This window comes from Symphodus melops (assembly GCF_947650265.1).
Source record: "Symphodus melops genome assembly, chromosome: 1".
Lineage (NCBI taxonomy): Eukaryota > Metazoa > Chordata > Actinopteri > Labriformes > Labridae > Symphodus > Symphodus melops.
Window position 1 is genome coordinate 18,620,469 of NC_136691.1, and position 26,708 is coordinate 18,647,176.

The window sequence follows — 26,708 nt, forward strand, 5'->3', positions numbered from 1 at the left end:
ACTATGATGATGTGTTGCTTTTTCCTGGGAATCCTGGAAGCAGTCTCTCCCTGGGTGTCTGGGTTTCTCTTACAGGTCTTGTGGGCTCCTCTCGTGTCCGGCGTGAACGTCTTCTTTGGGATGAAAGGACTGTGAAGAAGTCTTGAGAGCTTCCTTTTGAGGTCAGGATTGTGCTTTGACTTCCTCTTTGGGAGCGTTGGCGTGTCCGTGGTACTCTTGGATTTCTCTTTTGTGTCGGGTGGAGTGTCCCATTTCCTCTTATTGGTGGGTGTTGTGCCTTGAACGAGCCTGGTTTCCCAAAGAGCTGGATGTAGTGTAGGGACGTCTGTACGCTCTTCCATTCTCAGCGGGATTCCGGGTTTCCCGACAGACACTCCATCTGTCCTTAGGTGGGAATGCAGACGTCCTATGAGATGTTCCATCTGATACGGGGGGAGTCTATGAGTACCACTGGCACTCCAACGCTCCCAAAGGATGTTCAGGCATTCTTTTGGACACTCCCTTCCTTGAGAGGGAGTTGCCAAGATTATTCGCAGTTCATGATTCCCAGAGGAGAAACCCGGGATCCTGAGGACAGCCTTCGAACATAGTTTATAGGGACGCAGGATTCCCCCTATGACATGGATGCATTGTGTTTCTGTTGTCATGTGTTCTTTAATTGTTTATTTATTGTTTGGGTTTTTGAATGTTCTGTCACGTTTTCATGTTATTATTGTGTAATGTGTATTTTTGCTGTGTTTAGATAGATTAGCCTAGATGCATCAGGTATTCCCCTTAGTTTAAAGTTAATAATGATGTGGACTCTATAGTAGGATGTTTTAGCTCTGTAGTAGACAGAGTAAAGATTCCCGCTTCAGGGAATTGTCCACTTTTAAGTCCAACGCAGTCGAGGTGAATGGCTGCCCACCATGAGGAAGGTTTCACCCAACTTTTTCTGCCTGTTAAAAGGCAGTTTTTTCTTGCCGTTACCAAATGATGCCAAGAGATGGCTCATGGTGGGTTCATGTTGGCTCTCTATACATAGAAAAGAGTACAGGCTAAACCTGCTCTTTTTGGCATCATTGATATGAAACAGTTTAATCTGTGTCTCCACAGGTGAAGGTGAAATCCGTGAAGCAGCATTTTGAGAAGGACCAGCTGAAGTGGTGAGCGATGAGAGCTGTCATGGCGCTGCGGATGGTTCCAGAGGCCGAGCCAATGATGTCACTCTTCCAGTCCCAGTTTCTTTCTGACCAGGAGCTGGCGGCCATCTTTAACTCCATCCAGCAGAACACCAACATGGATTCAATGTTTTACGGTGAGAAACTTATCAAGCAAAGAGAACCTAGTTCATAATATGACATGTATTGGCTTATGACTGGCAAATATCAAGGCCACTTTGATGGTAAAAATAGTGCAAGCAAGGTACAACAGCTTTGCATGAGGTTGGTTGAGATATTGCAAAAACATTTTACCAAAGGGAAAGAGTGCACAGAGTGCACATGTGTTTCTGACTAAAGGTAAGTAACGATTGTACAGAGAAGGTGCAAATACTATGCACACAAGTTTAAAAAGTTCAGTGCTGTTGTGTTCAGTATATATCTATATACAACTTGTCTTTTTATTTTATGGTTTGTATCACTGTATGTAGTGCTTTTCCTGTTTTGCTACCTGCTTCTGGAACCTTCCCAGGGATTAATAAAGTTGTTGTTCTATTATCTGCCATGCACCACTGTCACTGTATTATTTAGAATCTGCCTACTTGCACAGAGCATTTCCTAATTAATCCGATTACTGTCCACGTATACCTTCTTTGTATTTTAAGTTTGTACTGACATCTTGACACTTTATTCTTTTGTTGACACTTTATCGTATGTTTTAGAGCTGCACTGTCCGTCATTTACTGCTCTGTGTGCCTTTGAATTACCCCCGGGGACAAATAAAGTTCATTAAATTGTATTGAATCTATCTCATCCTTTTGTTTCGAAGAATTGTTTTGATGATGTGGACTAAACAGTAGGACTAGCTGAAGTGGAAAGTTAATGTTGTACTCTACAATCTAACTGATGTACACCAAATGTTATTTATTTTACCAGAGGGTTGTCCGAGACATCTCATCCTCTCTAGAAAGTTGAAAAAGTGAAGGGAAAGTTGAAGAATTAATAAATTAAAATATCTGTGAATTTACTGAAAATATGTTATATATATTTTTGGGACTTCTATTACATTTTATATTTCAAACAGTTATCAAAGCCAGATAAATCATTTCTATTATACTGTAGTTTCTTTTATGGCAGCCACCATGACGGGGTCGCCACGACGGACACAACCGTTAATTGTTGCCATGGATAATTGTTGCATAAGGCAGCGGGAACTGCTTCTTAAGGCTGCCATTCTGTTGCTGTGATAAAAACATGCCGATTATACTTGGATACAGGGGGAGCTTTCTGTATCCCGCCATGACTCGACCTCGACTTCATCCTTTGTTGTTTTTATGATTGAGAGCCCCCTGGAGGTGGAATTTAAATACTGTGCCTTTAAGTTTCTTTACATGTGCCAAACTCTGTGAAGAGACAGACAATAGCATGAAAGTACATGAAAAGTGTCTCTACAGAGCTTGGTTTAAACTGCAGAGGTTTTAAGCCATTTCACATCAGTCACCCCACTTCTCAAACACTTAAATATTTTTAGGGAACTACCATAGATCCAAAATGATCATAAGGGGTTTACAGAACATTTCCTCGTGCTAAATGTTAGAAATTGAGAATTTAACAAATCTGGAGGATTATCAATGTAATATCTACTTGGGGCTTAAGGAGATGGTGATGTTGCAGAGCCACTGTAAACATTTTAGCCTTTGAGGCTAATGCAAGCTGTAAGTATACTACTGTTGACAAATACTAAAAGTGACACTTGAGAGCTAACCTCCAGTGTCTCCTCTCCTAAAGATGTTCTCATATAGACTTGTTGTGCTTTCAGCTTTTGTTTTTCACTTACTGCAAGTTTCTGTACAGTGTCAGTCTCCATCTCGTTTGCATCTGCCTTCCCATGAAATAACAAGAGACAATGTGAGAACACGTAATTGTGAGGTTATGCTTTGCTCTGTTGGACACTTAATCTTGATTCTTCCCTCCTATTTTTTGTAATCATGTAGTTTGTGCATTACTAAAGGCAAAAGAGTGCGTTCGCTATCCCCACAACAAATGGCTGCCTAAAACTATTTGGTGCAAGTCCATCACTTCAGTGACCGTGCAGCTAGCATACCACACAGTGATGCTATGATCAGGCTGCATTCGAAGGTGGTCTTATAGAAATGGAGCAGCTGTGTCTTTAGAGCTGAGCTTCCTTAGGAAGGAGTCTCTGTTGGGTCTTTTTGACCAGGTGTGAGGTATTCTGCCAGGAACATCCGTCTGTCCACCACTTCCACTGCTTATGTGAAGGGGGGTGTAAATGGTAAACTTGAGTTTGTATCATGCTCTTCTAGTCTTCTGACTGTTTTAAGTGCTTCTAGACTTTGCTACGTAAAGTGACTATCAGAAGTAGCTAATCCCAAAGTGTCTTGCAAATGGGACATGTAGCCGACTTTAGTGGGCCGACTGAGCCACAGCTGGCCCAATAAATATGTGGTTTACATCGTGTTGATCTCTTGAAGTCTATGGACTATGACAAATCTGTTATGTGAACACATGTTTAAAGTTGCAAAGCAAGAAAAGAAGTTTGGAGATGCTAAAGACATGTCGACTGACAAGGTACAATGTTTTGCAGTAATACGACTCTGCTCGTGTCTACATCCTGTTTTGGAATGTGGATTTGTATTCAGCTGTTGCCATGATGTCTAGAGTTGTAGCTAAATGACTACATTTGGGATGTGTATTTATTACATGCTAGCTGAGATGGGTTTGTAAGGTTCTGAAGCTTACCTAAAGATCAACAAGGGGGGATTTTTTTTGACGTGAGGTGGATATATTTGTTTTTATGCACAAAATAGAAGAGAATTTACTTTATCTCTCTTCCTGTGTTCCATGTCTTCCTGTATCTGACTTTCTCAACCCACAATGTTTTACAAGAGTTTTTGTTCGTTCTTTTTTAAAAGAATACTTAGTCCTTTGTCAGTTACAAACTTAATTTTTATTACCAGTACAGGGTGGATCCCAAGTCCCTTATTTGCAGTCTCCTCAGTCCTCGGCCGAACCGGAAGTAGTTCCAAAGCCGCCATGTTGAGGATCGTCCCAAAGCTCTTATAGCGAACGGAGGAGAGAGGATCGAGGAGAGAGGAGGCTGATCCGAGGAGCGATGACCGAGGAGACATGAGAGCTGACTTCACAGAAGTCTTTTCACTGACAGACACGCCCCCTTCTCGTACATCACTCATTGATTGGACGCTGCACAGGATCATACTTCAGTGAAACTTCTCAACATGAGCAGAGTTTAATACCGGAGAAAAGACGCTAAACGGAGCGTCGGACATTTAAACAGATGATGAACATCAGTGAGTTTGTAAAGAGTCGCTCTGTGATGAGCTGGGATTAAAAAGAGTCTGACGTGAAGATTAACAACCAAATATGAAGCTCTATAACTTCTATCAAATCAATACATCCTTCATGTTCTGTTCATCATCTCTCAGACTGTTTGAATGTCTGATGATGATGAGGATGACAGTTTGATGAAGAGGGAGTCCGTTTTATATTCACACTTATTTATCTGCTGAACGTTTCATCATTTAGATTCTAATCAATCATTTTCAGTATCCTGACACATAAATATCTGTTTATAAAATACAGAGTTCGTTGTCTAAATACAGGCTAGGTTAAGTCAAAACTGTTTAATAATAAATAATTATAGACAATTCAAAATGAAATCTTTTAGTCAGTAGAAATTGTCCTTTTGGTTATGAGTAGACTGCAGGTTGTTCTTCAGGTGTTTGTTGTCAGGTAAAGAGACTAAACACTGTAACTGTGTTTGATTAGAAATAATACAGTGTGTGTTTGATTAGAAATAATACAGTGTGTGTATTTGATGAGAAATAATACAGTGTGTGTGTTTGATTAGAAATAATACAGTGTGTGTGTGTGTTTGATTAGAAATAATACAGTGTGTGTGTGTGGACATAAACAGCTGTTCGGCTGATTGACAGCTGAACGTGATCAGCTGATGTCGCGTCATGTGACGCTGTCGAGGAAACAACGTCTCATGTGTCTTAAAGCTGATTTCCTCGGTCCTCTCTCCTCGGCTTCGTTTCCTCCGTGCATCTCTGGTGGGCGGGACTAAGACGCAAGTGGAGGTGACAACTCGGAGGACACTCGGTGCAAATAAGGGACTTGAGATCCACCCACAGTCTGGTCAACATGTAGTTAGCGTACCACTTCTACTTCTACTATATCTTCTAACTCTGTCATGTAGCTCTAATGATGACTCCCTATCACCACCTTGTGGTCAACTGTAATAGCACTTGATCGTCACAGAGTTTGTTCGAGGTTTTTGGCGATAAAATTAAAGTGTTTTTTTTTTTTTTGCATCTGATTTAATATTTGATCTCTGAAAAAATAATTTCTCTGAAAAAAGTATGGACCTTCCCTTTTTGTTCAGGGTCTTTAGATAACACTTATATTATGGGCCAAAAATAATGACTGACTGATTGATTGACTGACCCACAGACCGATCGATTGATTAAATGACTGACTGACTGATTCATTGGCTGACTGATTGACTGTCTGAATGACTGACTCATTGGTTGATTGATAGATGTTGATCAATTGGTTGATTATTTGACAGGAGTTAGTGGTTCAAATACGTCTTTTGCTACAGACCGTGTTAATCTACAATCAATAAGCTTTGAAGATGCTGTAATACAAAAACAAAAAAATAACATTTAGGTATGGTTATATACAAAAAAACTGTACTTTTAGCATGACAGGCACATTTTTTAGATTTTTATTTAAGTAGCATCATTTGAGTTTGAAAATGAATATCCCCTATTATGAAGAAATAATATTCACAATTGCAGCTCCAAGAAACTCTTGTGTTTTTCTGCCTGTTCCACCATCGTGCTTTAATTACAGCGATGTGAAAAACCAGTGAGAGCTTGTTAAGTCTCTGTGATTATTCTCCTCGTGATCCCTTTGCCATCTTTCCCCAGACGATGACACTGCCCAACATCGCACCAGCTCAATTATCCATGAAATATTCTCCCACACGCCTCCTCTGACTCTGGTTGTTCTTTTCTGCTCTGCATGAAGATCCAGGGATGCTGAGAAACATAAGAAGAAACACTGAATCACCTCTTTTTGTTTTTGCTTTCCTTTAATCCGTGATTATTCAGCCAGATTTTTTGAAGGGTTTTTTTTTTTTTCTGTTTCATTCTCCCTTCTTAATCAAGATTGGTGTGCTAATAGCCAGGGTTGTCATGACAGCAGGGACACCAGTGTTGGGGAGCTTTGTTTTTCATGTTAAAGATCTGCCCTGTTATTGTTTTTATAATGGCATTGGATTGTAAAGGTTTAGCTGCTTAACAGTGAAAACATAAACTATAAATTGTACTTCTATAAAATGCAGTGGGATGTGGTGAGATTGGCGTATGAAGTATGAAGGGATCCAGCTTTTTGTTATTCAGTGCCAGCCCCCCCACAAGCAATAGCAAAACTCCAGCCTCATCTTTAATTCATCATTTACCAATTCACATACAAAATAAATCAGCTTTTCCAAAATAATCCAATACTACAAAAGCCATGCATGTGTCTTCCAACCTAATCTGAGCCCCTGTTTGTATCACGTTATTCCTTAAGCACAGAAAATGGAGTGAAGTTGCAAACTGTTGTCAGGTGATAAATGTTTTGGATCAGAGGGAACACAAAAACGCCGCTGGCAATCACAAAAAGAGCTCTCTGGAGACTGTAGGTGGTTGTCTGTGCTGACATCAGGACTTCACAGTCCATTCATTCCCGAGTTGTTCTGCAGCTCGACAAACGCTGCACAACAAGACCACCAGGCAGGGCGGCTTGATCGCTGGGACATGCAGAGACACCAACACAGACTCCTCGTAGGGCAAAAACAACAGCTACAAGCAGGGCCGCTTTGTCTGGGGAATAAACAAAAAGGCCAGGTCACCTTGGGAATACAAAAAAATGCCGAAAGTTCAGCAAACAGCAACAACCAGAGAAAGTTTCCCTTCTAACACACAGTTCTCACATTATCAACACCTCATCTGGAGTGGGTCCAGATCTTTCTGTTTTAGCACATAAAGGCTGCCTTGATTTTAAATTAAATTCATGTGGGAAAGCAGAAACATTCCTTTTTTGATCTGAAACATACGCATATTCAAACCGACACCACTTGATAAAACGTACTTTTGGGGCTTATTTGCATTTGTGGGAAGTGCTCCAGAGGTAAAGGGGTTAAACTCTAGGTGTTTCTGTCCCATCTCACTCTACATTTGATGGGCAGTTGGAAAGCAGTATGGGAATGCAACGATGCCTTCGCTGAGGGGGATTATTCGATTTCAATGCCAGACACGGAGAGAAGAAAATCACTCCAAAATAACTCTGAGTGAAAGTCTTGGCAGGTTCATCCAAGTGGCAACCACCGTGGCCGAAACCAAATGTCAAAGCAAGTTAAAGTATCTTGATGTGTTTCTTATATTAACAATGGAGTGAATTACTTTGAAATTTGCTGCTTCTACTGACAAGGATAATGGAGAAATATGACTCAAATATGCAGCTGCTAATCAGTTCAGGCTTGAGGGATCAGGAACATCATTTTCAATTGTAACAAGCAGATAGTACAGTCTATTAGAATACCTTTGAGCCTCCCTTTTCACTTAAAGTTACTCAAACATAAACGGTTGAATGAATGACGTAGATGGACCGACAGAAGGTAGTAGGGTGGACAACAGTGCCAGATTGAACAAGAACTGACCCATCATAACTTTTTGAAAGTACACTTTTTTTTCCATTTCAAAGATGTGACGAGGAACAAATGATATACCTCCAACTGACAGGTTACTGTTTATAAAAAAAATCTTTCTTGCTTTACCACATTTAGACTTTTTTTCCCCAGGTTATATTGTAAAGGGGTGTATTATTAAACCTAGCTTTCAATTGACATTTGAATCACCTTGTTTGTTATATGTAGTTAAAAATTTATCAAGAATAAACACAAGACTCTGGAGGAAGGTTATCACTGTTTATTTCATTCATTCAACTCAGGACAGACAAGGCAGTGAGGTGCACACATAAAGAAGAAAGGGGGGGGGACGTAACGGCATCTCACAGGGGGAAAGTTTCCACTGTGGATACAATACAAATATGTTCCAGTGAGCCAAGTAACACAACTAGAAGCCAGATGTTTTCTATAGCCTTATACACGAGGCCAGTTAAAAGAGCCTGTTTTGGGCTTCGTCATCAACTTGTAACTCAGAGCGGTGGAATTGTTTGGCATTGTTGTTTTTGCTCTAATCCTCCACCAGAGTCACAAACTCAAATTAAGGGCGAGACAGTGGCAATGTCCGAACATCTGAGCCAGCAGGCCTGAACGGCACTGTGTATGCATGTGCAAGTGTACACGTGGACCATGACTCAACGTGACATCACACAAGGGGACACTGATATTACACTTGTGGAGAGGGACTAAGCGCATTGTGTAAAGGCTCATGTCGCTCATTTTTTCTTTTCTGTTTGGTGCTGAACAGGTTCCACGCAGTGTTTATGCACTTACAGATAACCAGTTATATTCTGGTAACTTTTGTCCTGGTTACACCTTGCGGAGAGAGTAACATGGGCCTAACGGAAGCGGAGAAAGTGGGAGATGCTGGTGATGTTTAATATCTGAACTGATAGGACGGACATGCGCTGTGTGCCAACTTGATGTATGCGTGCGAGGCTGCCACCGTTCATTTACATGCTGTGCCTCTGGAACATCCTCAAAGCTGCACTGTATGGCAACATCATCCTGCTGCAGATGAAACGTGTAAATAAAAAGGCTTAATAACAGCAGAGCTTTGTTACATAACGGTTTCTGCATTGCAATGTGTAAAGGGATGATGTTTACCATCTTGTCGCTTACTTCGTCATTCTGCTGTTTGGCGCTTGACAGGTCCCATGCAGTGTTTGTTTTTCAGCGATCTTTGCTGAAAAAGGCTGTTTGCAGCTGCTGAAACAGCTGGATGACAGCCAGATAAAAAATAGAACCATAATATTAAAATAATGAAGGAGGCCGAGTGATTTCAAAAAAGTGGAGGATCAGCTTCTTTACTATACACAACAACTATACTGGTTTATCTCAATTGTTTATTAGTGAAACTTTAAAAAGAGACAGTGTCTGGCTTGACTGACTGGCGGTGGCGGTTCCTGCTTGTTTGTTTCACCTCAGTCCACCCAGACCCATGCACTGTTACCAAAGTTAGATTTATGAAGGTGATGCTAAGAGTGAGATGTGTTTGATGCATCAGGGCTGTAATTCAAAGCCAAATTTAAGAATGCATCTCCGGCCTTCAAGCCAGGTTTTCAGGGAAGTCAAAAGCAGGCGACCCAGAAGGTGAACTCTTTGTTGAAACTGTGAAAAGGACAGCCGTTACCTGAGATCTGGGACTTATAAACAGTTTTGCCTCAGGATACCAACTTGTGTTAGTCATAGATAAGTTTCCTCTGTGTTTGATGGCGAGCAAGTCCATCTGCTCTGAACTTTGAGCAACCCTCAGCTTGTAATGGAAACTATCAAACCTCTCCTCATTAAAGACAGACACTTGTTCCTGTGGAGCAAAAATAACAGATTTACTCATCGTAAGTGGATGAGAATTTCATTTGTGTGTGCAAAGATGAAATTTGATCTTTTGGCTCAAATCAGGAGTTCTAGTTCTCATCCTCCAAGGCAGTGAGCGAGAGGAGGGTTAGTGTGCACTGCTTTGTGTGCTTTGATGATCACATTTCTCCCTGATCTAAATATAATTCTGTCTCCAAACGTGTAATTGAAAGTGAGCATGAGTGTTTGAACCATACCACCGGTCTCACTCCGCCACACTAATAAGCTACATTTCAGCTTTGATGTGGAAGTGTGTCACCTCCTGAGGAGAGGAGCAGAGGAGAGACTCTCCCGCTCCCCTGCACATTGATAGTGTCGGTGTATGTGCGAGATGCCATCTGAAGTGAGATATGTTCACAAGAACAGATATGTACGTCAAATTATTAATCACCATCCTAACGATTCAGCAGCAGCAAACTGACACAAAGGAAAGTGTCAGTTCTGACTGCAGCTATAGCACTGATACCCATAATTAAGTGATTGTAGATCTGCCACATGGGACGAGCAGCTTTCATGACAAATTACCAAACATGAAGCGAAGAACAAAAAAGATGAAGCTATACAAGTTATCACAGGGAATTCATTTTTCATTCCCTTGCAATGTTCACGTCATCTGACATCTTCTGTCTGTCCGTCTGTACATCAGTCTGTACAGCAGTCTGTACGCCCTCCCCACCCCTACCCTTGCACTCCCTCATTAACACACCTTTCAACGACATACAAATGACATTTAAATATAAATCAGGAGCATTAACATTTATAAACATGAGACTTTTATGATGGCTCTGTAATGAGGTGTTATAAATCCCTGGGCCACAGTTCACAGTTCCAGCGGACACATAAACCGCAGAGAGCATTTTTAACAAGGATGCACTGCAGCGTCGCTGCTCTCTGCTGCTCCACAGAGATCACATCTGAGATGAAAACACTGCCAGAAAACTGATTTGTGGGTTCATGCTGAAGGTATGAACATATGTGTTCTCAAACTATAGAGCATATGCTGAAGTGATAACGATTTGATGTTCAAAGGTGGACACTGGTACACTGAAACTACATCTTGAATGTCCTTGGATCAAGATCTGCTATCTATCTATCTATCTATCTATCTATCTATCTATCTATCTATCTATCTATCTATCTATCTATCTATCTATCTATCTATCTATCTATCTATCTATCTATCTATCTATCTATCTATCTATCTATCTATCTATCTATCTATCTATCTATCTATCTATCGACCAACCTCTTCATCTTCATCTTCCTTTTGAAAAGTTAGACCTTCAAAGTTTATTTCATGACATACAGTGGATCAGACCTGCCTCAGTCTGATTCTAATGATTTGTTTTGTGTTTATTTAGTCCATCAGGTCACATTATGCTCAGACGCAGGTGCATTTCAGTACACCCATAAGATCCACCACTGAGCCACCCGGCTGCAGTTAGGGGTCACAGACCAACTCCTCCTGAGACTGAGTAAAGGAGAGTGGTGTTATTAGCCACACAATTAGAGGAATTCTTAAACCTCCTCACTAATAGGATAGAGTTTTAGGTTCAAAGGTAATCATTCACACATCCTCACTGTTCTGTAAGTTGTAAACTATAATAGTTAAAGGCTGTGTTCATCTGTGTGAACTCTCTGTGTAGTTTGTTGTCTGTTGAATTGTGTAAAAGTCTGAGACTGGTCTGAGCTGCCTGAGCTGATGTTATTATTACATATGAATAATCCTGAACATTCAAATTAGTAATACATTCTAAATTTCAGCAGCAGAGAGTATGATGTCATCAAATCGAATAACTTCTTTCTGAAGCCATAACTATGCCCGACTTTCAGCTTTTCGTTGTGTAATTAACACTCGACCAAATCTGAATTATACCTCTTTTGAAAGTCTTGCAGTCAGTCTTTCACATCCAGTCTCGAGAAGCTTTCAGCCAATTCTAGCTGTTGTAGTTTATCGCCCTCCTGGCCCATATTCTGAATTTGCTGAATTTCTATCAAACATAGTCCTTAGCAGTAATAGAATAATTGTAGTAGGCGATTTCAATATCCATGTGGATGTTGCTAATGACAGTCTTAGCACAGCTTTCATGTCACTATTAGACTCTATTGGCTTCACCCAGGGTGTAAGAGAATTACTATGGATTCAATCGCCCCCCCCCCCCCCCCCCCCCCAAAAGCAGAAGGCAATCAAACGACAGAGACTAGCTGCTTGGTACAATTCAGAAACCCGTACTCTAAAACTAATGTCATGTAAATTTGAAAGAATGTGGCGCTCCACCGAAACGAAAGAATCTCATTTAATTTGGCAAGATAGTCACAATAGATCTACGGCAGGCCTGCACTGCCTATTACTCGTCTCTTATTCATGAAAATAAAAACAATCCTAGATACCTCCTCAGCACTGTAGCCAGGCTGACAGAGAGTCATAGCTCATTTGAACCATCTATTCCTTTAGCCCTTAACAGTAATGATTTCATGAGCTTTTTTAATGATAAAATTCTAAACTTTAGAGACAAAATTAGCAACCTACTACCTTTACCCTGTGCAGATTCCTCCTATAATTCGGATACAGCAGAAGCAGTTCCAAATTCTGATACTAGCCTCGACTGTTTCTCTCCAATTAACCTTTCAGAACTAAACTTGATTATTTCTGCATCTAAACCATAAACTGTCTTTTAGATCCAATCCTAACCAAGCTCCATAGATATGATCAATATATCTTTAGTGGCAGGTTATGTACCCCAGTCATTTCAAGTAGCCATGAACAAACCGCTCCTTTAAAAGCCTACTCTTGATTCAGGAACTCTAGCTAACATTAGACCTATATCTAACCTTCCTTTTATCTCCAAGATCTTAGAGAAAGTGGTAGCTAATCAGTTGTGTGACTTTCGCCACAACAACAGCTTGTTTGAGGAGTTTCAGTCAGGATTTAGAGTTTATCATAGCACTGAGACTGCACTAGTTAGAGTAACAAATGATCTTCTGTTAGCCTCAAATAGGGGACTTCTATCCGTGCTCCTCCTGTTAGATCTTAGTGCTGCTTTTGACACGATTGACGATCAGATCCTGTTACAGAGACTAGAACAATTGCTTGGAGTTACAGGGACTGCTTTAAGTTGGTTTAGATCCTATTTATCAGACAGATCTTTTGTGCAGTTCATGATGAGTCCTCTATGCACACCAAAGTTAGCCATGGAGTGCCTCAAGAGATAAAAAGTTAAATGATCTTAAAGCAGATTGTTGGAATTTGGTGCTTGTATATTCCACATCAGACATCAGACGGACGGACAGATAACAATTTAGTGTTGTAATGGATAAGTGGTGTCAGAAAGAATCAGTAGAAAGAAACAACAATGAAGTGCTATTTGAATGATGGCGGTGCAAGAAAAGCCATTAAGCAGCGGGTCAATAGTGGAGGACGAGCAGCCTGAGTATTAAACTGATCATGACATCAGGCTCAAGGCAGAGAGAGCCTCTGAAGACTTCCTTTTGGCAGCACTGTGCTCATCTGCAGCAGAGCCTTTTCATTAAGCACTGGATGTAATAGATGACCCATTGATTCTCTCCCTCCCTCTCCTTGTCTATGTCGCTCTGTCCACCACCGTTTTTCCCACTGTCAAAAGTCCAGCTACAAGTCTGAGCTTTCAACAGTCACAAGCAATCACAAACAAACATTCATCTTGATTACAGTCCACTCTGAGCTGCAGGAACACGATCGCTTCTGTCAATTCATCATGTCACCACCTCCCCGCTTGTTAGGTGCTGGACAGCAGTTTTCAACATTGTGTAGGACTTTCAGATTTTAATTTGGCGAATAGGATTAGTTTAGGGTCAGCACGGAGAGGTAAAGGAGAAGAAGCGATGAAGGTTTGCCCTAAAGCAGTTTGTCAATGATGACATCAGCCTGTTCGGCTTCCTTTTTCTCTGCTTTCCAGCTGAATCTCAGGCCCACCTATACTATTTTTTCTCCACGTTGTTCTGTGGATATTGCAGGGTCAAAGGTTCACTCCAAGTGTTGAGGGTCAGATCAACAGCTGCAGTCTTTTACAGCACTGTGTCTTAGTGTTTTGTGCCTCAGGACACAGCAGTGCACTCTTATTGTAACATTTTACTGCAGGTGCAAGGAGAAATACCTCCTTTATTTTTACTTCAGCTGCAGGCAATTTACAACAGCCACAAGGGGGCAGACTGTTGACAGCTTTGAGTTTCTGAGGGGGTGGGTTTGAAGTCTAGATTTAGGTTCAGCTTCTTTAAGACACATTTAGGCTGATCTGGAGCAATCAAGCTGCTTCCACTGTGGTTAAAGATGATTGGCTGAGAGTCCTGTAAAGAAGACAGTAAGCACAATTTGGTATGTGTCTCTTTAAATCTAATGAGCCCCCCCCCCCCCCCCCCCCCCACACACACACACACACACTTACAAATAGACTATCATTTCTGATGACACTGATTTATCAACACACTCTAGATCCCATTTACTGACATCTGTCCCATATTAACACCTGATTTAAATTTAAACCTGTGAATGACACATCTGTAGTTTTCTCTTATGACATGTCACACAGATAAAATGTGACTATTTGTGTCTTTTCAGGTAAAGAAGTCAATTAATCTGAGAGCGGGCTACGGCTACAGGGGCACTTTATAACCACACGCTCATTTAACATTTATCATTTTCCTGTGAAGGCAGCATCCCACTGAACTTTCATTCAACACTGAAGAATCATTATTTTATACTAGAAAGAACAGATTTCTTTCAAGAAAACATCTCAATTATCATTTTCAGAAAACCTACATTATATGTGTATATTTATTCATAATATCATCTGTGTGGAACATCATGAATTGTGTAACAAGTCAAAAACTATATTTGGCAATAAAGATAATTTTGTGTAGATTTCAATTAAAGAAATCATTAATTTCTTATTATCCTGGCTATTTATTAAGCTATGTTGAACAACACCGAGCATGTTTGATTATTTTTTTTCATGATGTGGCGTATGGATGTAAATATTCATGCAAGCCAAAATCAAACCAAATCAAAACAAAATATTCAAATCAGGGCATACAGTCGGACATGGTCTCTTAGGTGCACCACCAGAGATGATAGAGCAGCATTACTTTTGTATGAAAGTCTCCTTTGTTTTCTTTTTTTGGAAAAAGCTACTGACTCTATCTTTAATTACATTTTGGTCAACCTCCCCACTGAGTCCTGCTGTTTGGTGTTTTTAATTAGATTTTAATTGAGCCATTCTCCTACTGCATTCAGTCAGTTCTTAATGCTTCTAATGTGCTGCAGTTTCCATTACTGGTTGATGATATAGTTATCGAAGTATTCAACAGGAAAGTCTAAGCTTTAGATTCATGCATGTAGAGGCACCAGACAGCCCTGCAGCGAGAGCAAGTTTATTTGGGCTACTTATGCCAACACCTGCAGTGTATCCATGATGATCCTGTAAATCTTTCCTGATTGCCGCTATCGGACAGGTCGTACGTGGTGGACTAGTACGTTTGTGTTTGTGTCTGTGTTTGTGTGTTTTTAAGTTCGAGGATGCCCCTAATAGGCCAGCAGCCATTTCACCACATTAGACGTGATGGATCAGCCCTACCCTGCCACACACCTTGGAGCTGCAGGTGTAATAAAAAAATAAAACAACAAACAGCATGTGTAGAACACGGACAGAGCAGTGTGATGCTGCAGGGTTGATGAGATATGACAGGGGAATAATAATGACACACAGCTGCTGTCTTAGCGCTGACCTGGATTGATACAGTACAATGCAGATACAGAGGCAGTCAATCCTCCAACACAGCGGGTTCTCTGTTAAAACGTGCTACGTCTAATCCCATTTGTCAACGGCAACGACTCGCTTGGATTTTAGGGTCATGGCGTCAGACAACACTTTCAAACACATCGAGGCAGCAGCCATCGCTGCACAGGAGAACTTCACACGGTAACAGCTTGTGTGTTTTTGTGTGTGTGGGCACAGATGCATAGGTCAGCGCAGATAGTGAGTGATGCGCCTTTGACTGTCAGCATGAGTTACTGTAATAAAGCCTCACAACCACATGCGCTCTGCATACAAAACATTTTGAGTTCACTTTCTTGTGAGTTTATTTCGTCTCTGACACGCAGGCCTGAACATAAAAGCAGTATGATTTCTCACTGTACATCTCCACTTTGGCAAAGCAGACATAAATAATAAACATGATCAGTTTCTTTATTGTTTGTCTTTGATGCAGGAGCAGCCTCTTTCTGTCAGCCCAGCTCCTGCCTCCCTCCTTTGATGCACTTTTAACGAGGTTACTCACAGGCACTCAGCCTGTTAGGTCTCTGTCACTTGTGTACTCAGTGGGCTTTTTTTATCACTGACACTTGTGTGATCTCATTAATGTGTCCTCATGGCATGTTTGAAGACACATTTGAGTGTGTGATCCTGGGGTGCCTCAAAAGGAGAAGTACACCCTTAAACAGAATTTTAAACTATACTCCTCTGATCTTGGATCTCAACTCCAGATTTGTGTAAATAAACACCCTTCCCAAAGTAAACTAGGTGCTAATCTGCGATTAGAATCCCACTTTCTATCCTTCACACAGACACATTACAGATTCCTTCTTCCCTCTTTTTGCACCTGTTTACGCCGTCCAAGTTGACAGGAAAAAAAATTAGCCACTCAGTTTTTTGGTAGAGATCCCTTTGTGATCTGTTCATGTGCTTCCCTGTCTGACAGACAACAGCAGATGATAGGAGGAATAACCTTTCGATGACCTTCTGAGCTTTTAAATCAAGTGACTTTGATGTGTAAAGCAGCACAAAGAATGAAGGAATGGATGTGCTTTAAGTTTTTTTTCTGAGTTACAAACTGTAAAGAGCAGAGCGTTCAGTGAACAATACCAAAGTGCAGAAACCCATCTCTGCTCTGGTGACACAAGAGTGCCACCTACTGGTGCATATGTGTGATCAACATGTTCAGCTGAGTAGAGCCAAGTTGAACCCTATTTTCTTCACAGTTTGCATATATGCTTATGTGGGTGTGTATCTGCTCTGTGTCCTTAAAATAACTTTTCATAAATATATATTTTTTTTCACAAATGATGAATATAACTCATTCTAAAATTCAACTAAAGTTAATGAATAAAGCAAACCCTCTTTCCTCTACCTTGAAGCTGTGATTTACCCTGGGCGTGATGTCAGGAGAAACGCTGCTGTGTGAAAGTACCCTCCAGCTCTGGAAACAACTCTTACCTGAACGTTGGCTTATCAGTGTCTAGTGAAAAGCCAAACAAGAACAGGCAGCATGAAGGTTGGACAACTCATTACATGCATTTCAATTGGATTTCTTTCTTTTCTTTTCCATGCTGAAGGTGTAACTGTCCGCCCCCGCATCAAACTAACATGTAACATGAGAAAAACTGTCTATAAGAACAACTGATATCAAGTCTCAATCAAACTCCAGTTAACCAGCAAACAAGTAACAGAGACTACAACTGAGATCAGATAGGTGGCAGTCAATAAACTGAGGGAGGTGAGGGAGGATTAGGGAGAACATCACAGGTGCAGTCAGAAGCTCTTGATGAGCAAGTGAAACCTGTGATTAGTTCCTTGGAAATCTATCCGTAATCATCATCATCAATAACATTGAGTGCGTAAAGGAGTTCATAAAGAGCTGGGTCTTTATCTCTTTAAAGATTCAAAGCGACTCTGCAGATTGAATGGAGTTTGTTATTTGTTTCACCACCGGGGGGCGGTAGAGGGGAGGAGTCTAGCTTGAGATCTAGGGTGCTCTCACACTAGGTAAACCATATCATTTACAAATGAGGAGGGGAGACAATTATGCTTACGCACAGAACGGGACATCTTTGCCTAGTATGAGTGCACCCTTAAAGGACCCTGTTAAGAGCTTGCCCAAAATATCCTCATAATTACTGATTGTTGATCGTAAGGTAGGAAATCATTAATAAAGTTAATATGTTATAATGATCATAATTCATGTTCAACAACTTCCTTAATTAACCTTTGTCTTGTGTTAGGGTCGGCACCGACCCGTTTTAGTTTTTAAATGCATAAAAGAACCACATAATTTTATTTTTTTGCAGCAAGGCTTTTTGACTTTGTCAGGAACCTCTATTTCAACAAAATAAAAGATTTTTTTTTTTTTCACTAAATTATAAAATGCTCTGGTTGAAATTATGACCTTTGTGTTGTTAGGGTCAGTTATAAAAATATGATTATAAAGCAATAATTAGAGCCAAAACTGAACACACTGACAGCCAGCTCCTCTCCCAATCATGTGAGCTTTAGGGGATTCTCATTTTACCTTGTTACCCAGTACAAAAACAAAACAAACAATGACAGGCATTTCCAGACATGTGAGGTCAATTCAGTATAGAGTTGGTGACTTGCAGAGTGCACATCTCCACAGCATGCAAAAATGAAAAAAAGATTTATAGTGAGAGAAGTTCTGGATAATATTTTTGTTGAAAATGAGGGAGAGGACACAGAGCAGCATAGTGATACGGATGAACAGATTTCTGAGGAGGAAGACAATGTGGAGTATCATCCAGAAGACACAGACACATCTGATGAGTCTGATGAGGAGGTCACCGGTGGTGGGTGCAGCTCCTTCCACTGATGTTCAACCCAGGGCCAGAGGTGACAGTGGATGAACGTCTTGTCCGTTTCCGAGGAAAATGCCCCTTCCGACAATACATACCCAGTAAGCCAGGGAAGTACGGCATAAAAATCTGGGCAGCCTGTGATGCAAAAACTATGCTATGGAATCTACAGATTTACACAGGCAAAGCTGCGAGTGGCATCCCTGAGAAAAACCAAGGAAAACGTGTGGTCCTAATTATAATAATAATTTATTAATCCCACGAGGGGAAATTCAGTATACACTCTGTCTAATGAACATGAACACACACATAGGCCTCGATATGCATTAATGGAGAGGTCTCAGAGTGAAGGGGCTGCCCACAGCGAGCAATCCAGAGCAGTTTTGGGGTTCGGTGCCTTGCTCAGGGGCACCTCTGCAGTGCTCAGGAAGTGGGCTGCACCTGGCACCTCTCCAGTTACCAAACCAATTTCCGGACTTGGTCCGTGCCGGGACTTGAATGAGTGACCCTCCGGTTCCCAACCCAAGTCCCTACAGACTGAGCTACTGCCGCCCAAAATATCCTGTATACTGTGTATCTGTTCTTTATGCTGAGGCAGAAATAATCATCGTATCTTATTGGATCTGATTTGTGGTTCAGTTATTGTACTCAGCTCATAATTCAGATGTTGCTGTGGAATCAGAATTTGTCCTCCGAGGAGAATGATTTGGTTTTAATGATGGATTATGAATGAAAACCTCCAAATACTTGTGACCTTTTGTCTGTGTGTGTTAATGTGTTACATATCCTGGGAGGTTTGAGATTAGCATAGATATGTTCATGTTTGGTGAGGAAGTGACTGGGAATGCTGTGTCCGATGTTTAGGGTAGTTTCTATGCTGCTGAAATAAACCAGGCGTTTCTTCATCCTTATAGCGTTATTCAGGGAGATGCATGCTAGACGTTACTATTACAGTAAACCTGTTGTCAGTGTTAATCGGATTCCTGAAACACATAATCCTGAGTCATCTGTTTTAGACTTTATCTTGTCATGAAATGATTAAAAATGGAAAATGTTGTGAAATGCTCTCAGGGAAATGTCCTTTCAGCTCCATCTTCCTGTTTGTTATATCACCTCAGGTTTTAAACTATGCTGTCTATACCACTTTTAATCAGATGGTTTCAAATCTTTTGATTTCTTAGTTTTCTCTCAGATATCACAAGTAGACAGAACAGGGATGAATAGAGACTCTGTCATGGCTCTGACAAAAAACAAGGTGTGGACCCAATTGCAGATCACAAAAAGGGTTTATTGTAACAAAAGGTAAAAAACAAAAAAACAAAAACAAAGGCTTACCCTTTCAGTTCAAAAAACGATGCAAAAGAAGAAAACAAAGAGCACAAAGGAACCAGGAGCCACAGAGAGACAGCCCAAACCAATCCGCAGCCATCGTTGAACCTCAACACCTTTAAGGTACGGACCCGACTTTTCACCAGCTTCTGGCGCTACTGCAAGACCACTGAGGGAAAGTTTGAGAAGATGGCAAAGGCAAGGATGTCTGGTCTGAGGTTTAAATCAAGATTGGTAGTGTCTACTTTCGAAATGTAATCATACGGTTTGTTAATCACCATACGTTTTTTTTTCCTTTTTTTGTTTGCAGGTTGAATCATTCATCATTTCAATCATTTCTTAAAATATAATTTCACCATATGAGTTGAGTTATGGAATCCAAATATAACATTTTATTGTTATAATCATAACTGCACCAGCACTGTCATAACCATATTCCTTACTCATATCTGTTTCATTTATTGAGTTCACAGCTGTAATGTGAGATTGATTATGAACAAACTAATAAAACTTAAGTTTATTTTCTTCCGGATGTGGTACCAAAAACACTTGGTTAAATTAAGTTCAATTTATGTTTTAGTAGATTAATTGTGCTACAGTGAAAAGGCAGACTAAGGAGAGGTTACTGCCCTTTGTTCACAGTTTGCCAACAATCACCCAGCAGATACAGAGAATAGAGTTTGTTTGTTTTAAGGACAAAATTCACTGAAGGTTTACTTTGTTTATTCCCTTTGTGGTTGCATTTTAATGGAAGTGTAAGTCTATAATTTAGAAGAAAAAAAACAAACAGATGAAATGACACCATAAGACAGCTGGTATGACAACAAACAGAATTGTTGAAGTAGTTCCTCTTGGTACCTGCTCATTGCGTCAGACTAGATACAATGTGTACCTGATCATCTCATTGCTTGAGTCTTCTGTCTTTTCTCTGACCTTGTCTGCCAGTCAGCATCCATACAGTAAAATTCTGTTTCTCCTCACCTCAACATTGGACTGAATAAGTTGTGTCGAGGATCCGAACGCTCATAAACTTGACAACCGTTTGCATTATAGATACCCACTTCACAATGTGTCACATCATGGCGTGATTTGCATGAATTCCATGCATTTGATCTTCTTCAGGCAGGAATAATAAGCAAAGCAGAGATCAGAGAGATTTCAGTAGAAGAGGGAGAGTTGTGGAGCTTGACACTAATGAACACATCTTGAGTATGTGATGTTTCCAAAAGCAAGGACAAGTACGATAGCAGGAACTTATTTTGGCTTATATAATAGATCTGAAAGAAATACTTTCATAACAAAAAGTAAATTACAGTAGGGCGGTAAACATGTTAATAGCAACGCAACTGCGTGCTTTGGGGGTTAGAAAGTAAAAAAATTGAAAAATAAATTCATTTATACTACAAGAAAAATCAAAAGTAGCTCATAACTAGACCCATAATGTACATTTAACTTAATAACACGATAAACAAATGTTGATTAATTGTCCAAATGTACTTTCATTAATTGGTGTTGGAAAATATACAGAACTGGTTATAGATGATTAGATTGTGAAATCAAGAAAAGACAACGATACAATGGAGCGCCAATCTAAGGCTTATAAATATATATACATATTAAATATCTATCTATCTATCTATCTATCTATCTATCTATCTATCTATCTATCTATCTATCTATCTATCTATCTATCTATCTATCTATCTATCTATCTATCTCTCACCAATAAAGCATAAAAAATGCAAATATCAAATGTGTGCAAAATGTTTAGCTGAACTCAGCCTACAAGCTAATGCATGTTGTAACATCCTGGCTGGAGGGGGCTTAGTGTTATGTGGTGGGATTTTGCTGTTTTCGCACTTCATCTTTTGAAGAAGCAAAAAAATGATAGAGAACATATTTCCTTGTTATCCATAACATGATTGGATATGCTGTACTGTTACAGTGCTGAAGTTAAATGTTGGAACTGTTCAACGCTCCTGTAAGGAGTTGTTAGATGGTACTGAAACCATTAATACAGATGCCTCTTCATGAGCAACAAAAGTAAACCAGACCATCAGCAACAATAATATTTCTAGTTAGTTCCTTTTCTGCCTGTAACCACTCAGGCATTAGGTGACAGACAAAGTAATGAAAAGCATGGTATTTTCTGCAGCAGAGACTCTCAACCAGTACGACATTTGAGTTTTTAAGGACAGCTTTAAACGTTAAAACATGTCACTTACACATATTCCAGTTCCTCAAAGGAGCTTTAAGATAGGAATGGAAAAAATGCTACTCTTTCTACATTCATAGAAATGTGTCAGAGATTATTTGTAGTTGTTGAAAAACAGAGCTGACCCTGCTGTGGCTTGCATTGTAACTTTGCAGTTGACCTTTTTTTCCCACCGCGATTGCTGTATTTAAGACTCTGAAAGCCTATCTTTGGCTGTTGAACCTCATGTGTACATAACACTGATTATATCTGATGGGTGGTGCTGCTGTACATAAATATTGTCTGAAAACTGTGGAGAAAAAAAAACATGAGTTGGCACTGTACAGCTCCTCTTACATTAAAAAAAAAGAAAAAGAGATCAGATGTCATTATTAGATCCTCTAACCCTAACCCTGTCAAATAAATATCTAGTATTCCTCAGAAAACATGGTTGACTGCTCAGTTGAGTTGCCAGTCTACGCAAATAACCTGGTCCAAGTCGCTTATTTCTATTTTTTAAAAACATTTTCTAACCATTGCTATTCATTCAATTTGTAAAATAAATTAAAGGTTATTGTAACAAGTTGTACTCTCTGTGATGTATTTATATTTAAAAAAAAACAACTAAAAATATATTTGCAGAAATAAAAGAAATCCATTGATGCCCAAAGTAACCCTAATCCAGATAAGGTTTTTAAAAAGAACATTTGCAGGACAAGGTGAAAGACTTAAAAAGTAGTAATGTGGTTAAATTCTCTATGCGTCTTTGAAATATGTAGAGGGGCTGCGCTTCACAGCTTGAGGTAAGAAGCTGCTCTCTGGTGTTGTGGCACTGTAGGGATTATTGTTTATTGTCTGTCTGATTGCAGCAGGGTAAACAGGATTGGGATGTGTTGGGCTAAAAACAACTTTTCTCCTCATCAATAGTGCAAAGTCTAGTTTAGTCTGGGATTGTAACCCTTCTATCCTGCAGGCCAATGCACCTCCTATGTTCCAGTCAGAGTGCTTCCTTTAACTTAGCTCCCTGTTAAAGGTTTGAGGGACCTCCTATCCTGACCCTGCTGCAGAGGAGCTGAATGGTCATGGAAAATGGCCTTGGACTTTTGGTCCACAAACATCTAAATAACCCTAAAAATCAACGCTCAGACTTGAAAACTGGATGATGCAGGACCGATTTATCTTCATGATCACAGGGACATTACTCTGCTGGTTTTTCACTTTTAATGTGAATCATTGGGAAAATATTTGAGAACGACATGCCTTGCACATTTAACATATATTTTCATACCCCTTACAGTGAAGAAATGTAGGCGGAAGTTTGTCTGTCAGAGATTGTTTCCCCACAGAGAAACACTTAAAGTTAGAAAAAGAAAAGTTGTTTTCTTTTAAATCAATATACGTTTAAAATAAAATAATAGGCTAGGCTTACTTTATTGCCATTGTACAATACAACACAACACATCTCTGTTAGCATCAATAAAGCTCACAAAATTCCTTAGGTTGGTAACAGTTCACAGCAGCCCACAGTCTTGAGAGGGTGACGCAGACCCCCACTTATGGAGAACTGGATGACTCTTGTGTTAGTCTTTTGTTGCGACTCTTCGCTGGCAGAAGGTATAGAGCTGTCAATCATGACATTACATCCGCATTTTTTATCAATTAACTATTAAAATGAAACTTCTAAGAAAACTGAACACTTTAAAATGAGTCAAAATGATAATAAGTAACTATGATCCATATTCCAGAAAAATGTCTTAGATTTGTACTTTAAGTGGAAGTTAGCACCATGTTCTATCTGTTAACATAGAGGAGGAATTAATGACATACAGGGAAAACCAGTCAACAGGAAAAGTTCTAAATATTTCTGCTTTACTTTTTTCCTGCACGTGCTGTACAAGTGTAAACTGATGTGTAACTACCTATTTACTTTATTGGATGTCAAAAAACTTTTGACTGCACAGAAATTAACCTACTGCAGGATCTTTGAGAAAATAACGTATCAATTTTAAGGATTACATTTTATTAAAATGTTTGTATTCTTATATTTTATCTACTTTATAAATTCCTAAAGGGAAATTCAGGTTAACACTCTGTTCTTTGTGATGTCATGAAGGGAAAATCTCCAAACGGCCTGTTTGAGGACACATTTTTACAAGTGGAGCAGGCTAAAGATGGGGGTGATGGATTTTTCTTATAATTGAGGGGTTTGTAAATCTAAGATGACACCTTTGATCAAGATTGCTAATTTCCAAGTGTGCATGTCTTCACTTGGCTGTGGGGTCGTTGACCTTGCCCATGAAGAGGATGCTTCCAGTGGATTTTTCCAAGATGAAAACCAGAAAGGGTCTGTTGATAGTGATTGTTGGAAGAAAACCGAGATATATCAACTCCATGGAGCTGTCAGCTGCTGCCTCTGTTCCCATCTCAGTGACTCTGAGCATAGCCTTGTGAGACGCCTGTAAAGAATAAAGAATAAAGACTTACAGTCATGTTATATGAACATAACTCAGAGATCTACATCAGACAAGGTATAGTATTATCAGAATCCTGTAGAAATATATATCAATCATGTACAGTATATATCAAGTATGATAAGGTAATAGTATATCAAATATATCAAGTCTGCAATATTCCTGAACATCTGAACAAACAACTGCAGAGAAACGGTCTCCTACCTTTGAGATTTTAAGCTTGCGCTCTTCAGATATACCAGAGAAATCTGCATTGTTCTCAAAAGCATTGGTTATGCCCATTTCTTTCAGGGTGCTCTCCAGGGCAGCTTCAGCAGAGACGGAAAATTTTGGCAGGTACAGGTTTATATAGCTGAGAAACAAAGGACACCGATTGCAAAACGTCAGCACACACAATAAAGGATAAAGAGCTGCTGATAGAAACGATCACTTTTCAACCAAAAACTTTCATCAGCTCCTCAAAGACATTAATGTGTGTGTTACCCATTATAAACAGTTCTTGCCAGGTGCCAAACTTTTAGATTAATAATCAAGCAAAATCAGTTCAAAATTAACACAATCACAGTCAAAGTTAAACAAAATGAAATACAGAAAATTCTCAAAACATCAAATAAACAAACGTTTAAACACAACAAGTTTGAATTAGTTGGAAAAATCCCCCGCAACAGAAATGTATCCTAAATATGTGGATCAGTGGTATCAGTCGTCTTCAACCAGAAGATTTGGGATTCAATCCCAAGCTCCTGCAGGTACATGTCCGATGTGTCCCTGGGCAAGATACTTACTCCAAGTGGGGGAATGGATGAGTAAATACTGATGGTCACTTTACACTTTACAAGGTACACTACTGATAATGTGTCCCGTGGTTCATGATTCTTAGGAGTCCCTGACCTGTTCCTTATGAGTCCCTGACTCTTTCTTATGGGTCCAAGTCCATGACCAATTCTGTCTATTTATTAGAATGGTTGTTTCTTATCTTTTTGATAATTGGAGTCCCTGACTATTTATAGTCCAGGTAAGTATTGGTATGTGTGCATGTAAAGCACTTTGGTCAGCTGAAGCTGTTGTAAATGTGCTATATAAACTTGATTTGACATGACCTTTGCTCTGATTCCCAATATTTACATCTTTTCCACGTCTGAGATACAGCTCTCACGCCACTCTCAACATCAAGGCAAACCATATGTGTATTACCCCCCATTGGCACATGGGGTCCTGTGTTTCATGATTCTACGTAGCAACGTCTGGCATCAGTTTATGAATGGTTTAAGTCTCTAGGATACTACTGTGTCTGTAGATAAGGAATCCAGTAGGCCTCTCTCTGTCACCACCCCGCAGTAGCACAAGCCAAGTGACCTCCAAAATAAAAATGTCTGGCAACAGGCGACCCAGTAAAACAAAAGAGATGTTGATCGACTTTCGCAAAAAATCCACCTGTCAAAGCAGCTACATTTAATAACGGCTCACCTATAGAGACAGTGAGTCAGCATAAATATTGAGGTACAGTCCTTGACGAAAAGACTGACCCTTGATGCAAACACTGACGCCATCTGCAAAAAGGCCAATCAGAGGCTGTGTAGGCACTCCTCAGGAAACTGAGGAGATTTAATGTTGATCTCTTCTGAAAATGTTTGATTTATCTTTTATTACGTCCATTTGGACTTTTGCTATGATCTGCTGGTTTGGTAACCTCAGCATTACTAACAAAAAAAGGCAGGGAACTGTTGTTAAACTTTGCCGAAAGATTGTTGGCGTTGACTTGAATGACCTTAAGCCCTATTTTTCAAGCAAGAGCCACTCAGAAGGCAAAGGCCATCTTGGAAGACCCTCAGCACACCCTGCATGCAGAGTTCAGACTTCTGCCGACAGGGAGGAGGTTCACTTATGTTAGGAGATCTAAATCTAGATAACTGAGGTCATTTGGCCCATGAGCCGATGGGTTTTTAAATGAGCCTGTTGACATTGTTGCATGTAAATTTTTACTATGTACTGCTGGTCTTTGTGTCTCTCATCTCACTCACGTCAATCATGATGATTTCCATGGTATTTTTCTTTTGTATGTATGTGTGTGTGTGTGTGCGTGTGTGTGTGTGTGTGTGTGTGTATCTATGTTATTGTGCTGTTTTTATGAATGTATTGCCTGTAGGGACCTCTGCTGCAAATCAAATTTCCCTTCAAGGACTATGAAGATTTTCCAAATCCAAACCTCTTAATATGGTTCCTGATGGTTCTTTTGTGTTTCAAGATTTCTACTCTTACAACAACACCATGTCTGAACCAACAAAATATACTAATGAAATTTAGCTTGTCATATTTAGTTACATTG

The 26,708-nt window shown here is 39.9% G+C and overlaps 1 protein-coding gene and 1 long non-coding RNA gene across 2 annotated transcripts in view; one reads left to right on the top strand and one right to left on the bottom strand.

The window, feature by feature from the left end:
• The first annotated feature begins 731 nt into the window (after positions 1 to 731).
• Positions 732 to 26,708, top strand: part of LOC306830190 — a 332,171-nt gene continuing 306,194 nt past the window's right edge. The window contains exons 1-2 of the long non-coding RNA XR_013779936.1: positions 732 to 1,101; positions 1,144 to 1,297. This is a non-coding gene — a long non-coding RNA (uncharacterized lncRNA). The remainder of the gene's footprint in view (positions 1,102 to 1,143; positions 1,298 to 26,708) is intronic.
• The window catches only part of LOC306835230 (alpha-1-antitrypsin homolog), a 30,552-nt gene continuing 27,115 nt past the window's right edge, over positions 23,272 to 26,708 (bottom strand). The window contains exons 4-5 of the mRNA XM_079361663.1: positions 24,587 to 24,734; positions 23,272 to 24,367 (exon numbers count right to left, since the gene is read on the bottom strand). Of these exons, the coding sequence (XP_079217789.1) occupies positions 24,176 to 24,367; positions 24,587 to 24,734 (340 nt within the window). The 3' untranslated portion in view covers positions 23,272 to 24,175. The remainder of the gene's footprint in view (positions 24,368 to 24,586; positions 24,735 to 26,708) is intronic.